Source organism: Sitophilus oryzae, unplaced genomic scaffold (genome assembly GCF_002938485.1).
Source record: "Sitophilus oryzae breed Bouriz unplaced genomic scaffold, Soryzae_2.0 scaffold_395_pilon_pilon, whole genome shotgun sequence".
Taxonomy (NCBI): Eukaryota; Metazoa; Arthropoda; class Insecta; order Coleoptera; family Curculionidae; genus Sitophilus; species Sitophilus oryzae.
This window is the reverse complement of record NW_022146968.1, coordinates 1,593,046-1,608,475: the sequence shown is the minus strand read 5'-3', so window position 1 is coordinate 1,608,475 and position 15,430 is coordinate 1,593,046. Positions and strand designations below refer to the sequence as shown.

Sequence of the window (15,430 nt, the reverse complement as noted above, 5' to 3'; positions counted from 1 at the left end):
ATAAATATTGCTCTGAAGTTAATAATACTCTCACAAATTAATTAATATGTGGAGTTTACTCAATGGCTCTCTCTCTATTTTTACTTAATTACATTCAAATTTTCAGTACCTATAACTTACTAGTTTTATTGACGATTTTTAGTGCCTTGCAGACAAAGTCACAGGTGCCGCTGGCTTCCAAATTGGCATCTTTTAGCTGATAGGCAACCGATCCGTAGGTGGTAAGACTCAATCCAAGACCGAGTCCTTGTCCAGTTTCTGCTGAATACTTCTGGTCTGCGCAGAGACGCCGCTGTTCGTCACCGGAGACCTGCGAGATCCCCACCTGTTTAATTTAGTTCTTTTGGAGGGGACACTTGTGAACAAAACTACTTTAACTAATAATAACTACTGCCGTTTATTTTGTATCATGCATTAATAACTAAACTAAAATTGTGCATCTATAGATATATTATCCAAAAAAAAATCATCATTCATACATTTTTTGCATGTGGTCGAAGAACAACTAAAATTGGGGTCGTATTTCAACCAAAGTTACCCAAATCAGCCTAGCCGTTCTCGAGTTTCAGTGTAACTAACTACTAGATTAGAGTAATTGTTTCCTTTTTGCCGGCACGTCATAAATTCGTAATCAAAATGCGCAACATCAAACTAAAAAATTCTAACTAGTACTGTACTGTGCTTACGGTTATAAATTAGTTAGCAACTTCAAATGTTTCATGTGCGAATGCTGGATTTTAAGTAATGAATTACCAAATTTGCTTCTAGCGAACGTTTTAAACTTCATGCACATGCGTTGAACCGTTGTAAACTATTCCTGACTGCTTTAAGAACGAAGCTAATATCGTTTATTAAAGAAATTAGAAGATGCGCAACCTTATGGGCTATTTTGTGGCAGAAAACCTGTCCGAGATGTAGTCGGCGTAACCGTCAGCCTGTCCGTGAATTCCGAGATTTAATTTAGCTCTGCGCCGCTGCGCGATAATAGTCATTTACAGCGCGGCGGATAAAGAATACTGTACCGTAGTTCTGCTTTCAGTCGACAGAGTTAGTGGTTGCCGGAGACACCGTTGCCAGAACTACTTATTAATCCGTACATTTACGGATTTTGGGTACAGTACGTTAATAATACAGATTTTCTATCATTAAACAATTTAATATAATATTGTATAATTAAACAAAGAACGGCGTCAGAGTTGGCTTGGAAATGAAGATCGCTGTTATTTATTATGTAAAATATTATTAGGCAGAGTACGTTAATAATACGGATTTTCCATCATTAAAAAATTTAATATAATATTATATGATTAAACAAAGAAAGGCCTCAGAGTTGGATTGGAAATGAAAATCGCTGTTATTTGATATGTAAAATATTATGGTAAATATCAATAATCGTCATTTCAAAGCCAAGTAAACGACTTTTTTCGATCATACGATGTATTCCGTACCTATAAAAGAATTTTTATTTTTGTTGTTTATTCCATGTTTAAGGCGAATAAATTTTCAATACATAAACGCGGATTTTTCATCCAAAGATATTTTCGTCAAAAACGTATTATATATATTACATATTTTAATATGGCAACACTGCCGCTTTCTGATCCACACCGTTTTCGATATGCCTTCACTAGCCGAATTAGAGAAAATTAGTGTTTTATGCGTTGACCGCAGAACGATTTTTGTCTCCACCGTAAGGCTCTTGATACGTAAGGGAAAATCAACTCAGCCTGGTCACGAATTCGCCCATTAGGTTACCTATCTTCCCAATTCTTTCAATCAATGCTAATATTTAACAAGAATGTTGAACGGTAATTCCAATAAAATTCCAAAGTAATCATAAACAATAGACATTCCAAATTTAATTGTTACCATTAATTTTTCATCCGTCTACATTTATGTATAAAACTATTTTTTTCCAACTCATCCATAATTTAACCATCCCATTGCATCCGAAAACAAATTGGTTAGTTTAAACGGCATGTTTCAATGTTCTTACTTTTCATTCTTTGTAAAAGTAGGTTTGGTTTATTTAAAATGTATGACTATCACCTTTGCAAAATGCAAAATTTTATTCGCTAACTCGTATGCAGGTTATGAATTTTTAAAAATGTTTCTTCGAGCGTGTCGAGCTTAAGACGGTCTCTTTTGTGATGCTAAATCCATAAATGGAAACTTTCAACCCTAAAAGGCTTTCGCCTATATGTGGATTATGTATTAAATATGTTTTTAACCCGTAATTTTCTTACTAAAAGGAACAATAAAAAACATAAATTACCGTTATATAAGATAAAAAAAATAAATAAATAATAAGTGTGGAACGTAAAAGCATAAGAACTTAAAAGCTTGAGAATAGCTTTAAGAATATTATAACTGATCATCAGCATGGTTTCGTGAGTAGGAGGTCAACTGTGACTAATCTACCATATGATCGAATAAAAACGGCGTCAGCGATGGCTATGAAATGAAGATCGCTGTCATTTTATATGTAAAATTATATGGGAAATGTCATCGATTGTCATTTCCAAGCCAACTGGACGCCGTTTTTTTTTCGATCATACTGTATTTCCATATAAGATTTTATTAGCAACGCTTTGGATCAAAGTTGTGAGGTAAAGATTGAACGAGTCGTTCATTTGAACGAGTATTAAAAATGCATCGTGAGATTCGATTCACTGCTTACAATACGGTTCGTTCAATTGAATCGTGGCTAGCACGGATCCATAAAATTGGACGATGAGCAGTAAAAAAGAGTCCGGCACCAATATTTAAGCTTGAACAAAAGCCCTAAACAAACATCAGGGGCATAAAATACAAACGATAAGAAAGTTATTTACAAGAAAAAAACCTATTTATACTTTATCCTGTGCTTAGTACGGAGGGGGGGAGGTATCTGTAATGCATTTTCACGTTATTTTTTTTTTGTTAAAATAATATTTAACAACTATAAACCATTAAATGTCGGACTAAAACACGAAATCGTGTTTTTATGCAACTCCAAATAAATATTGTTGGTTTCTGCTCAATATGATAAAAAAACGTTGTCAGCGATGGTTATGAAATTATGTCATTTTATTTTTTTTATTGCTGTCATTTTAAAATTATATGGGGAATGTCATCGATGTTTAATTCCAAGCCAACTGAACGCCATTTTATTCGAATATACGGTATTATAAACTATTTATTATATGATTATTAAACTGGAATTAAAATATTAAATTGGTATTAAGGAGTCTTTAATAAATAGTATATATGAATTGGATTGATAATTTAATATTATTGGTAAAATAATCAATCCAATTACGCCAGTGCCATAGAGTGTTGAAAAACAAATGAAAGAACTGTATATTTCCTTTTCTAGCCCATTAAGTAATTGTCCGACCAAAATGTCGCTGGTACTGCCAGTTACGATTCTTGTTTTTATGAAAGGTAAATTGTACATGTGGTTCGTTCAAATGAACGAATCGTAGTAGTCGATTCAATACGAGAAATTTAATCTTGTCATTCGATTCACTATAAAGAATCGTAATGCCCATCACTATCGTGAGGTTCATTCCGTATATACCCATTTTAACAAGACATTTGATCTCTTAGATCAAAACATTTTATTCAATAAACTCCAGAATCATTATGGTTTAGTGGCTCATTTTTGTCATGGTTGGCGCCCTACTTGCGAGGCCGTACTCTTCAGGTTAATGGATACCTCTCATCAACTCTTAACGTTAAATCAGGCATACTGCCGGGATCTCATCTTGGCCCTAGACTGTTTCTTGTTTTAATAAATGATATTGGTCACTTTTTTAATTCGAATTATTTGCTTATTGCTGATGATCTGACACTCTTTAGATGTATAAGATCAAGTTACTATTGTGAAATACTCCAGAGAGATACCTATAAATAGTTTGATGGAACGGTGTTACTTGAATAATTTAAAGCTGAATAGAGACAAGTACACATATAATGTTTTCACTCGTTATGAAAACTATTCCGAGTACAGTTATAGAATGGGTGACTATGCGCTACCCAGAGTAAATCTTATTCTTGGATAGTAAGCTTACTATCATATTAGCATATTATTGGCATATCATTAGCATATTATTGGCAGAGAATATTGAATTATGTTATTAATAATTAGAACATCTAGGGATTTTAGGAATTGCACTCTTTGGTTATGCTTTTCCCTTCTCTGGTACGCTCAGATTTGGAGTATGGTTCAACCATTTGGTACCCCTACTATCTTATATATAAAAGCCGCATTGAGGCTGTGCAGAACAGTTTTCTGAGGCATTTTCGATTTAGAGGTGGGCCAGGGCATGCATAGATGAGTGAATTAAGGGAGCACTTTGGGTTCAATCCGTTAGAAGAGAGGATAGTCTTTTTAAATATGTGATTTATTTTTAAATTGTTAAATAATATAATTTCTCCTGACTTATTACAGCGAATAAATTTTGCAGTTAACCCCAGAAATTTTAGGTATAATAATGTGCTGGCTAGAGGTAAATTTGATACGAGGCATTATCAGAATATGCCCTTTAACCGGACATACGTCAATGCAGATGGAAACCTTGATTTTTTGGGGGGTGTCCTTAAATATATTTAGAACTAGATTGGGAAGAAGTATCCTCTGACTGAAATGTGTAAAAGTTAATTTTGCTTTCGTTATTTACGCTCTATTATATTTTGTTTACATTTTTAAATGTTTTTAAGAGTGTCTATATTTTTTACTTTATATTTGTACTTTTTACTTTTTGGATTTATGATGTAAAATGGTTTACCGTTGGAATAAATAAATAAATAAATAAAGAAGAATCCTGATTATGTCGTTTATACCAAATCTGTTTTTTTATTATATTAAAAAAAATAACAATGCTAATAGGAATGAGACACTTTTGACAAACACTCGGTATATTTTGATTTAAGCGCTATTTAATTTATTCTACCAGATGGGCTTTCTTTAAAATATAATTTTAAAAATTTATATTAGTATTATTAAGTCTTTACTTATAGAGATTTCAGAAACAGTGCATCTAAATTTAAATTACCAGGATAGTAATCTGAATGGGTATAACAATATAGGTCAAGTCTCTAGGTATTAGGTATTATATAAGATTAACGATTAAGATTATTAACTACCATTTTCCCTGGAATCGAAGTCTTAAATTACTATTAGTATTCTAAACTTGAACGAACGACAAGATTATGAGGTAACAAGGGGAGGATTATTTCATTTACGGATATCACAGCGGATGTTAAAGCTATGAAACGGCCAAGACAATTTATCACATTTTGTCATAGACTTACCTTTACAGGAATTTTTACCTACATGTCATTTCATAGTATTTAATTTTTATTTGAGCGATAAATTATCGTTAACACAATATATTTAAATTATTAGTCCATTTCTTAATTCTTCTAAATAAAAATATGAATAAAATCAATATTTTTAAGAAAATATAACACGGTTTTTATAATACTGATGGTATAGGGTATAGTTTATACTTAGACCAGTCAAGTTTTAGTTTAGATTTCAGAATAAATAGTTTTCAGAATAATAATAAAACAATAAATGTCGTATATGAAATATTATAATTAAATTCCTTATACTTATACACAAAACTGCTCATTATCATCATCGTCATTCACGGGTACACTACAAGAAACAAGCTTTCTTTAACCGTAAAAATGTATTTCTGTTTTTGTTATCGATTTAATTCCCTTTTTGAAGTGAAATTTCTTTATGCACGCTGAGAGTAAAAATTCAAGGCCGCTAAACACGAGCTAGCGTCACGACACGTGTCACACCAGCTAGTGGTGACGATCGAAAAAGTGGTAAGCCAACGAGAAAGTTGAGATGGATCTTTGGACAGTCGTAACTCGGACCCTATGTGAGGGCTGAAACTCGGAATGTAGATCGTGTCACAGTCTTTTGATAATAGTACATGCGGTCCATAAAAAACGTAGCAAATTGGGTTAAAAGCATGAAACTTGGCATAGTTGTTTAATAGGTCATTTTAAACTTTTTTACCCGCAGTACCTTTCATTCTTTAACATATTTACCATATCCTGACCAAAATGCTGGATATTTTTGTAAGTTTTGATACGAAAAATGTAATTAAATTTGTGATAAGACCATGGGCGTACCCATGGGGGAGAAGAAATGTTATCTCCCCCTCGGATGCGCCATTAAGGATTCTTTGTACAATTTGGGCAATACTACACTTCTAAAAACTGGGACTAACGTTTTGTGTAATAAAAAAAATTAAGTTTATATTTAATCTTAATTAGTTTGTTGATAATTACGTAAATAGCAATAAAATACAAGTATTAAAGCTGGCTTCTTAGGTATTTAAAATTCATTGAAATCTCGAGCTGCAACAAAAAATAGTTTTGTTATAATAGCTGACGACATATTTAGGGTGTGGCGTTATTTTTTTTTAAACAAAAGAAAAATTAAAAATCTTAATAAAAACAGAACGTTTCAGAGACGGCTAAATCCACTATAAAATTTCTCCTCTGTAGATACCCCCTAGCTTTTATACAGTGGAGACGGGGTGGGTTACAGATCTTAAGGGAAATAAATTCCCAGGGCGCCACGTAATTTTTTAATCCACAGAGAAGAGTTGTTCTGATTAAATTACGAAATATTTTTATGTGAAAAATAGATGGATTGCCATTAAAATAAATAAAAAAATTGTGAGAACAAAAATACTATATTAAATTTAAAGTGTGAAATTTACACTATAAAGAATTTAAATATATGAATCGAAGTACCTAACAACTTTAAAAGAAAAGAAGAATATATTTAAATAAAAAAAAATGTTATTATTTTTTTTACGAGAGTTGAGGGTATGACCAATGAGAATCAATTTAATTACTCACAAAAAATAGTAAAAATATTCTCTAAATATAGGCAGAATAATCACTCTAAATTTTCCAACTATAATAAAAAAAATTGCAGTAAACTTAATAAATCTAAATCAAATTACAAAAAAAAATCATACCAGATATAGCTATATGCGGTTTACATATATCACCATAATATTTAAAAAAAAATCAATACTAAATAGCCAAGTTAGGTTCTTGTGCCTATAGGTTACTCTTATGCAGCATCAGAAACCAAAACCCATCCACTTCTACGCAAGTCGATATCTGTACCCATATAATAAGTGCCCGTACGTAAATGTAGTACGAAGTAGTACTTCGAAGTATGAAGGAGCAAATAAAATTGCCAAAAGACCCCAAAAAAAATCCTAGAACAAAGAAAGAAATATCTTACTACTTTGCTCTAGAAAAATAAATAGCAGTAATCAAAAGAAACAAAAAAAAAATAAAGCATTTAAGCTAAATTATCAGCATAATTTATCTTAATAAAAAGCAAAAGAATATTACGTAATTTATTACAGAATACTATTCCCAACCCTAGAAATTGATTTATCTATACCCAGCCCTCAAAGCCGTACTAAAAGCTAAAATTAATTAGGTATCTACGGAAACTGTACATATGTAAATAATTGTTTTTTTTATAAATAGAATAGTTTTTATTATAGATTATAAGGTTATTTTTAAGAGTTTTTATTATTAGTTTTAATTGTTTTTTTTTAGAAATAAGATTTTTTAGGTTTTGTTCGTTTTTCTTTTATGTTTAGAATTAATATTTTATTTTTGTTTCGGTCACTTTAGGATTAGATTTAAGTTTTTTTTTTATCCATAGTTTTTTTTGTATTATATATAGATTTAGTTATATGTAATGTAATGTTTAATATTTAGTAAGTATGAATTAAATATTTGCACCTCAAAGTATGAAATTTGTTAGAAAAAAAAGTAAAATAGAAACTTACCTTCTGTCTGAAGGGTTTCTTTTTATTCGGTTATAATCTGGTATTAGGGAGTTTTCGTTGCTTACAAATTGCAATTCCGGTTAACGCTAATTGACAACTTTGACATTTCAATTTCGATTATCGTATATCGTAACCGCTAGCTGCCGATATTTTACGGACGTTAGCCAAAGCCGTTAACATAGCGGTACGCATGCGCACTAGCGCAGTAGAAACACAACATTGAAAAATACAGATCTAACCTAACCTCATTCTATTTTGTTTGTTTTGATTATTTATTTTATCTGTGTTAAACTCGTTGGGAATTCTTAGTGCTTCAACTAATCGAGGAATGTCTTTTTTTCAAAGCGGAAGTTAGCTTTGCACTCTTGGTCAGATAATATTTCTAGGTTGAACTCCCCATAAAGTTCTGCTCGATATTCGATGTTGTTTTCAATCATGTTTTCGCCCATCCATTACTATTTATAAATATCACTAATTACTAATTATGTATTAATTAACACAAATAACTAAAATGTTGACTCGGATTCAACAGCGTTTAAAAGCAAACTGTGTAAAATAAACACGCGTCTGGCTCCACTCAACCAGAAGAACGGCGGGTGACGCCACAGCGGCAAGGCGCGGTAGAGAGCGTTTGCCCGGCCATTTAAATTAACAATATTTAATTATTTTATATTAGAGGCATTTCTTAACCGATATCAACGATTTTTTTTTGTTCAATTTGTAATTATATGAACTATTTTTTAAAACCATTATTTAAAAACATGCATTTTCCTCATTGTGCTTTTTAGACATTTTGAATGATCGCAAACTAAAAAGTATAAAATGTAATTGAAACCACTAATTGATTCCACTAATCGCGAGGTTCTGAATGAAGCTTAAGTTTACAAAAAAAACTGACTCCTTTTTTTATTCGATCGTATTGGATATGTATTTATCTACTATTTCTAAGATTTAGATCGACTGGAATGTTCTAATTGATTACTAGTTCGTTGCTCTTTCATAACCTTTATTTCATTCCGAGCCCTTCATCAAATATTCCAGAGGCAATTTACCGGTAGCGAAACTAATTTTTAAACATAAAACTATTTTTTTAAAATTTACAAAAGGAAAGAATATAATCAATATTATACAAAAAAATATAATCAATATATAATTATAAATATCTGAAATCACCTTTTAAGAAAGAAATCTATATATCTAGAACAAGTATTAGTAGTAATAACAGTACAACCCTAAACATTCCAAAAGACACGTTTAAACAAGGCCGTTATCTACCATATAAACGGCATGCACATTCTGCAAGCATTCATCTAATACTGTATTTTACACAAACACACACACATACCTACAAGTGCAATGTCATTCGTTACATTGCCGCCTTACCTGACTAACCGAACTACTAGCTCGACGTGAACCGCTACTTTCAAAGCCGCTGTTTCCACTGTAACCCACGTTTATGTTTCCCCTAGAGGATGTGCGATACGAAGGAGACGAGCTTCTCCCTCGGGGACCTACAAAAAATTAGTTTAGTATATTTAACTTGATTTACAAGATAAACACATATTTTTGTGCGAAAGTCATTATAAAGAGAAAGTATTTTTATACAATACACTTTTAGTAATATACAGGGTGTTTCAAAAATGTGCTATCTCTCGTGGGGAGATTCCTCAGGTAAAAATAAGATTTATTTTTCATATCAACATAGGTCTGATTCTGCTTTGTTTCGTAGCTACCGGGTGTTTATATAATAAAGTATACCCGTAATATGTTTTCGATTTATTCTAATTTCCTTCCAAATACTTTTAGAGATTCGATTGAAATTTTTAGGGTAAAAGCTATAATAAATGCGACATATATTAAATCTAAAAAAGTGTCGACATATTCACCAGTGACGTGCATATGGGTTATTACTAGAATATCTCTCTAAAAAAAGCATGTACGCTACTGACTTTTCTTCTCTTGTTAGCGAAATAGTGTAAGCAATTTAATGCCGATTAAAAGTTGCCTCTTGATATTTTGTCGATTTCGGCCTTCTTGATAAGATAAACGCAATTTTATTAATTTGCCTTGATCCAAGTCTAATAAAAAAAATTAATATCATTAACTTGCGAAAGTTTTAAACACGTACTCATTGATTCATCATCAAAAAATGTGAAAAAAGTTCCTACAGACATGGGCATGGAAATGCATATTTTTAGAGTAGTTACAGGATGTTAAAACTTTTTAAAATTACGCTTTTTGTGATTAGGTTAGATACCAGTATTTTTTTATTAGACTTGGATCAAGACAAATTAATAAAATTGCGTTTATCTTATCAAGGAGGCCGAAGTCGACAAAATATCAAGAGGCAACTTTTAAACGGCATTAAACTGCTTACACTATTTCGCTAACAAGAGAAGAAAAGTCAGTGGCGTACATGCTTTTTTAGGGAAATTGTCCAGTAATAACCCATATGCACGTCAGTGGTGATATGTCGACACTTTTTTAGATTTAAAATATGTCGCATTTATAGTAGCTTTTACCCTCAAAATTTCAATCGAATCTCTAAAAGTATTTGGAAGAAAATTATAATAAATCGAAAAAATATTACGAATTTTACACCTTGTAGCTACGAAACAAAGCAGAATCGGACTATTAGTTCTTATTACAACTAATAGTAATACTATTTAATAATAAATTAAGTAAAATTGTAGCATTTTTTATTTCCTTTAATAAAATTGAATTTAAAATTCTATTTTTATTTAAATTTCTTAGTATTGGCGCCATCTATTTGCTAGATGCCAAAGATATCAAACTTCATTTATTACAGTTCACTTGTCTTGTTTATTAGCGCCATATATTCGCTATATGCCAAACTTCCTTAATTGTATTTCACTTGTCCCGATACTTAATTTTTATTAGCGCATCTATTCGCTAGATGTCAAACTTCATTTATGACAGTTCGGTTCTGAAACTGAGAAGAAGGTCTTTCTTTCTGGGAATTTGGATCTGAAGAAGACGCGTGTGTCGGCGTCCGACAAATTTTCCAGTGAAAAGCACTCTGAATCCACTTTTCAATTTCCATTGCATGGGTGTCCGATTTGGAGATTTGAAAACCTTGTAAAGTATGCAATCCAGAGTATAGATCGTATTTGTTTGGTTTCTTCTTGGAATGATCACCGTAAGTTTATCCGCCATTTTATATAGTGCTATCTAACTAAATTCTATTTCAGTTATTTCCGTTTGTTATTTCGTTTATTTGAGTATTTAATTACTGGTTTGGATCGGCATATGGTTTGAATATATTTATGTAAAGCTGATTTTCAGACCGTAAGTTGTTTCTTTTATTGAGTATCTGTCCTGAGAACTATTTTTTTATTTATAGAGTAACTACCCCATGGTACTCAGTAACTACCACATGGTACTCAGTAACTACCACATGGTACTCAGTAATTACCACATGGTATGCAGTAATAATGCAGTAATTATTGTATGTTTCACCCACTTGCATTTTGTATGGACCTATGCAGACCTTAAGACAGTGTTCCTGACATTACAATCGTTCTTTTGGCTGATATCGAAGACTTCTCCTGCCATAGTCATCTGCATCCACTTCTGTTAGTCTGGAGAATACCTACCTACCTCTTTACATCATAAGAAACTATATACAGATAAGTCTCTCTCTCTTAAGTTTGATACACAAGGTACGCTTTTACTTTATAATTTTTGAGACAGCGGATTTAATAACCTGGTAAATTATCACTATTTATCCCACATATTGTAGTCAAAATTATTTTTTATTTAACGTTATAAGTTATAATTTGATTCGTACAGTACACTCTTACTTAGCTATGATATTTTATATGAAAATTATTAACACATATTCATTTTAAAGGTTTTTGTACACGACATGTTTCGAAACATCATCGTATTGAGACACATAAATTTCACCTGTTTTATATTAAGTAGCTTACTTAGTTCAAAGAATACAGTTACTAAATTCGAATCTATTTAAAATAACTTGCGGTTTTATTGGGATCACTGTGACTAATTGATGATACTTATGTTCGTTTTCAATAAATGTTTAATGTAGGATAGTTATTTCTGACTTTTATTCCTGCTAAACATAACAGACCCTTAATGCTGTTGATTACTTTATTTTAGCTATGTTGTGATATCATATTTTTCTTTTTGGTTTCTTACTTTACCACTCTCATAAACAAAGTAAGTGGCGCCCTTTTCACTGTCTTTGGCCATACCTATTTGAATTCTTAACATCAATATTAAAATCTCTGCAGCCTATATATTATCATTTTTTTATTTTAATATTTAACAACATTAGAAAGTCACTGTGAGTCAGAAGCCTTACCTACGAACCCAGCTTTCCTCTAACCCTGAGCAACGGATTCTTTTTTCATTCTATTTGGGTAACGACAGAAAAGTCGTCACAAAATATATAATTTTGATTTTATTTTAATTTTAATTTTATGAGTTGTGAAAAAAATTGCTCATAGCGGAGGCTGAATGGGCTCTTTCACTATATTTTGGAATTAGCATAATTGAATGAAACAATTAACTCTAGAACTTTCTGCAATCTCGCTTTCGAAAAATTTTAAGTCGTTCTTAAGAAAATAAATAAAAACAAAAAAGCCCAGAATAAAAATCCGCACTTTATTTTAATACGTCACACCTGGCATGTTGAAAAGCGGCAACACGGCCGCGGCCGGGCCACCATGCTGACCCATCACCACCTCCACACAAGTCCATTCAACCTTTTCCAATATGGTGGAGATAGAAGTGCCTTATTTGGCGCGTATTTTAAAACTATTTTGTTTCCAAATAGTCATTTTTCACACAAATGTCGGGTTAGATTACGTAAATATATACATATTTCACTAATTTTTTAATTTACAGCGAGCCTAAAGTTCTCCACATAAGTATGGAATTTTTCGTACTATTACTTTTATGAAAACATCAGTTAGTTACTTATTATAAAAAGGTCTGCTTTCTCAGAAAATAAGTAGTGTTAAAATATTCAAACTTGAAGTAGCATATACAGGGTGTTCAAAATCATCGGAAAAAGAAATAACCAGAAATATATGACAGAAAATAGCAATACAAACTAAATATTCAATTGCAAACACTTACCTACCATAGTTTAGAATTTACTAAACGTTTGATAAATATATACTATTATGGACAGTATAGGAAGTTACTTGCCTTAGTAAAAGCCTTGGTAAATGCTCTTCGAACTATAAACTACACTGGCTTGGGTCAAAAAATATGGAATATTTTTTTATGTTTTGCAGCATTACACAAATGGGAATAAATTTAAACTATAATAGGTGAGGATAAATTAAAAATATAATATGTGTTACAAGATTTTATATAGAAAAAAAACTAAATACCTTTTTGGGGGTTCGTAAGTAAAACTTACGCTTAGCTTATTTTTTTTTACTCTTTCTCTTTACATAGGGTATTGTCTTTGTGGTAAAGACGTCATTCCTTTTTTTGCATAGTTCTTCAATAAAATATTGGATATTCTGAACAAGATGGATTTAATAATAAATTCTGACGTATGTGAGGGGCAATTGTGACCTAAAAAAGACTTACATCCAGGCCATTTATATTTTCAAATGTCAATGTTGTCAATATCTTTCTGTGATCTTTTTGACATAAAATGCTTGATTCTTCTTCCACTATTTTACTTATAGTGAGGTAAGGGTAAGCAGTAGCCATAACTACATCCCCACTAGGGTAACAGAAGCTTTGGCCGTTGGCCTTTTTGAGGCATATTTAATGCACTTCTTACCAAAGGAACTACTAGTAGGAGTGAAATTATCTCTTTTAATAGCTGTCAACCATTTTTTACGAAGCTCGTCATTTTTGGGGAATATAAAAGCAGAAACCTTGGAACCCTCTATAATTCACAGGCATGCTACAATAAAATGTTAATACCTACCCTTTAATACCTATCTTTTGATTATTGTAAGTAACCATTATAAAGTACTATGCAGACTGGCGGCGAAGGCTTTTTACTCATTTAGGTGTAATATCTTGATAAATACTTCTAGTTCTTACCTTAAAATAATTAAATATAGAGAAGTACGACAAGCACAAAAGTTTGAAGTTCTCTATGTGGAATGTCTGGTTTGGATTTTTATTACACTGTTATTTTATCACAATTTTCTGATCACACCATGCACTGAACACTAAGAACTAAACAAACGTGTTGTAGAAGCACAACAAACTAGAGATAATTAATTATTTCTGGTATGCAATCGGAACGAGAAACCACTATCGGCTTTTCAGGTTAAAGGTAAACAATTTAATAATGCGCTGCCTTTGCCGCAATATTTGCCTTGCCCATATCATGTTGATTGGCCTTGAGTTGAGGTGGTGCTGGTCAAATCAAATCGCAATATTGCCAGTTGTTGGCTGGCGCATGAGCACGGTTCTCCAATGTGATTGGGTGTATTTTTCATACGTCATCAATTGGCGCTTTAAAATTATTTCAAATTAAAGCAATTTTGAGGGCCTATAAAAAATTATTCAATGTCGTGGAACTATTTTTTTTTTGGATAAATATACTGAAAATAGTCTTCTATTTCAGATTTTGTCTTTGAATTGGGTAGTTTATTTTTTGTGAAAGAGCCCATTCGACAAAATTTCAAAAGATAACTGTTAATTGGCACTAAACCGCCTGCACATTTTTGATATCAAAAGAAAAAAGTCAGTGGCGCACATTTTTTTATGAAAAATATTACAGTGATAACCCATATGCACGTCCCTGATGAATTTATCGACACTTTTTTAGCATTAAAATATGTAGCACTTATAGTAACTTTTACCCTCAAAATTTTATTCGAGACAGCTTAGCATCCTGTGGCTACGAAATAAAGCATAATCGGACCTATGTTGATATGAAAAATAAATCTTATTTTTGCGTGAGGAATCTTCCCACAAGAGATAGCACATGTTTTTTGAAACACTCGGTAGAAAAGTACTCTAATTTATTCCGTAAAAATATATGTATATTTATAAAACTTCTAGCTTCTCATGGTCAACTCAAATTTTCTCTTAGTCATACAATAGAAACATAGATCGAGACAGGAAATGGAATATTTATCTATGCCTATTTATGATCCAGGCTAGCGCACCTCATGGGCCTGGGGAGATTATACGAAAACGCAAAGAGAAGAAACAAAATATTTTATGGGTATATGTGCACAATGGAGGCAATGTGCACAATTTAAAATTATTTTGAAATATTCAGGGTGTTTCAGAACTAAGATCCATACCAAAGTTATATCTTTTCTTAGGGAACACCCGGTATTTTATTTCATTTTTGGATTCTTGGGCCCAAAAAAAGGTATTTATTATAAGGGTTAAATATGTTTAAAATCTTTGGTTTTTGAGATACTTAAAGATATTTAAATATGCATTCTATACAATAGAATAGATTATTATCAACACCCTGTACATAACTTTTCAGAAATAATTCTTTTACTGAGTTGAAAGATAGAGAAATAAACTATACTGAAAATTTTTATTGCTTCCCTAAATTTATACAGAGGTACCAAAAATTGCTGATCCATTTTAAATATTTATTTTAC

General features: G+C 31.6%; 1 protein-coding gene across 1 annotated transcript in view; it reads right to left on the bottom strand.

Annotated features, from left to right (window-relative positions):
• Positions 1-15,430, bottom strand: part of LOC115885527 (peptidyl-prolyl cis-trans isomerase CYP95-like) — a 541,467-nt gene that overhangs the window by 96,246 nt on the left and 429,791 nt on the right. The window contains exons 9-10 of the mRNA XM_030904483.1: positions 9,219-9,346; positions 121-325 (exon numbers count right to left, since the gene is read on the bottom strand). Coding sequence (XP_030760343.1) covers positions 121-325; positions 9,219-9,346 — 333 coding nt within the window. The remainder of the gene's footprint in view (positions 1-120; positions 326-9,218; positions 9,347-15,430) is intronic.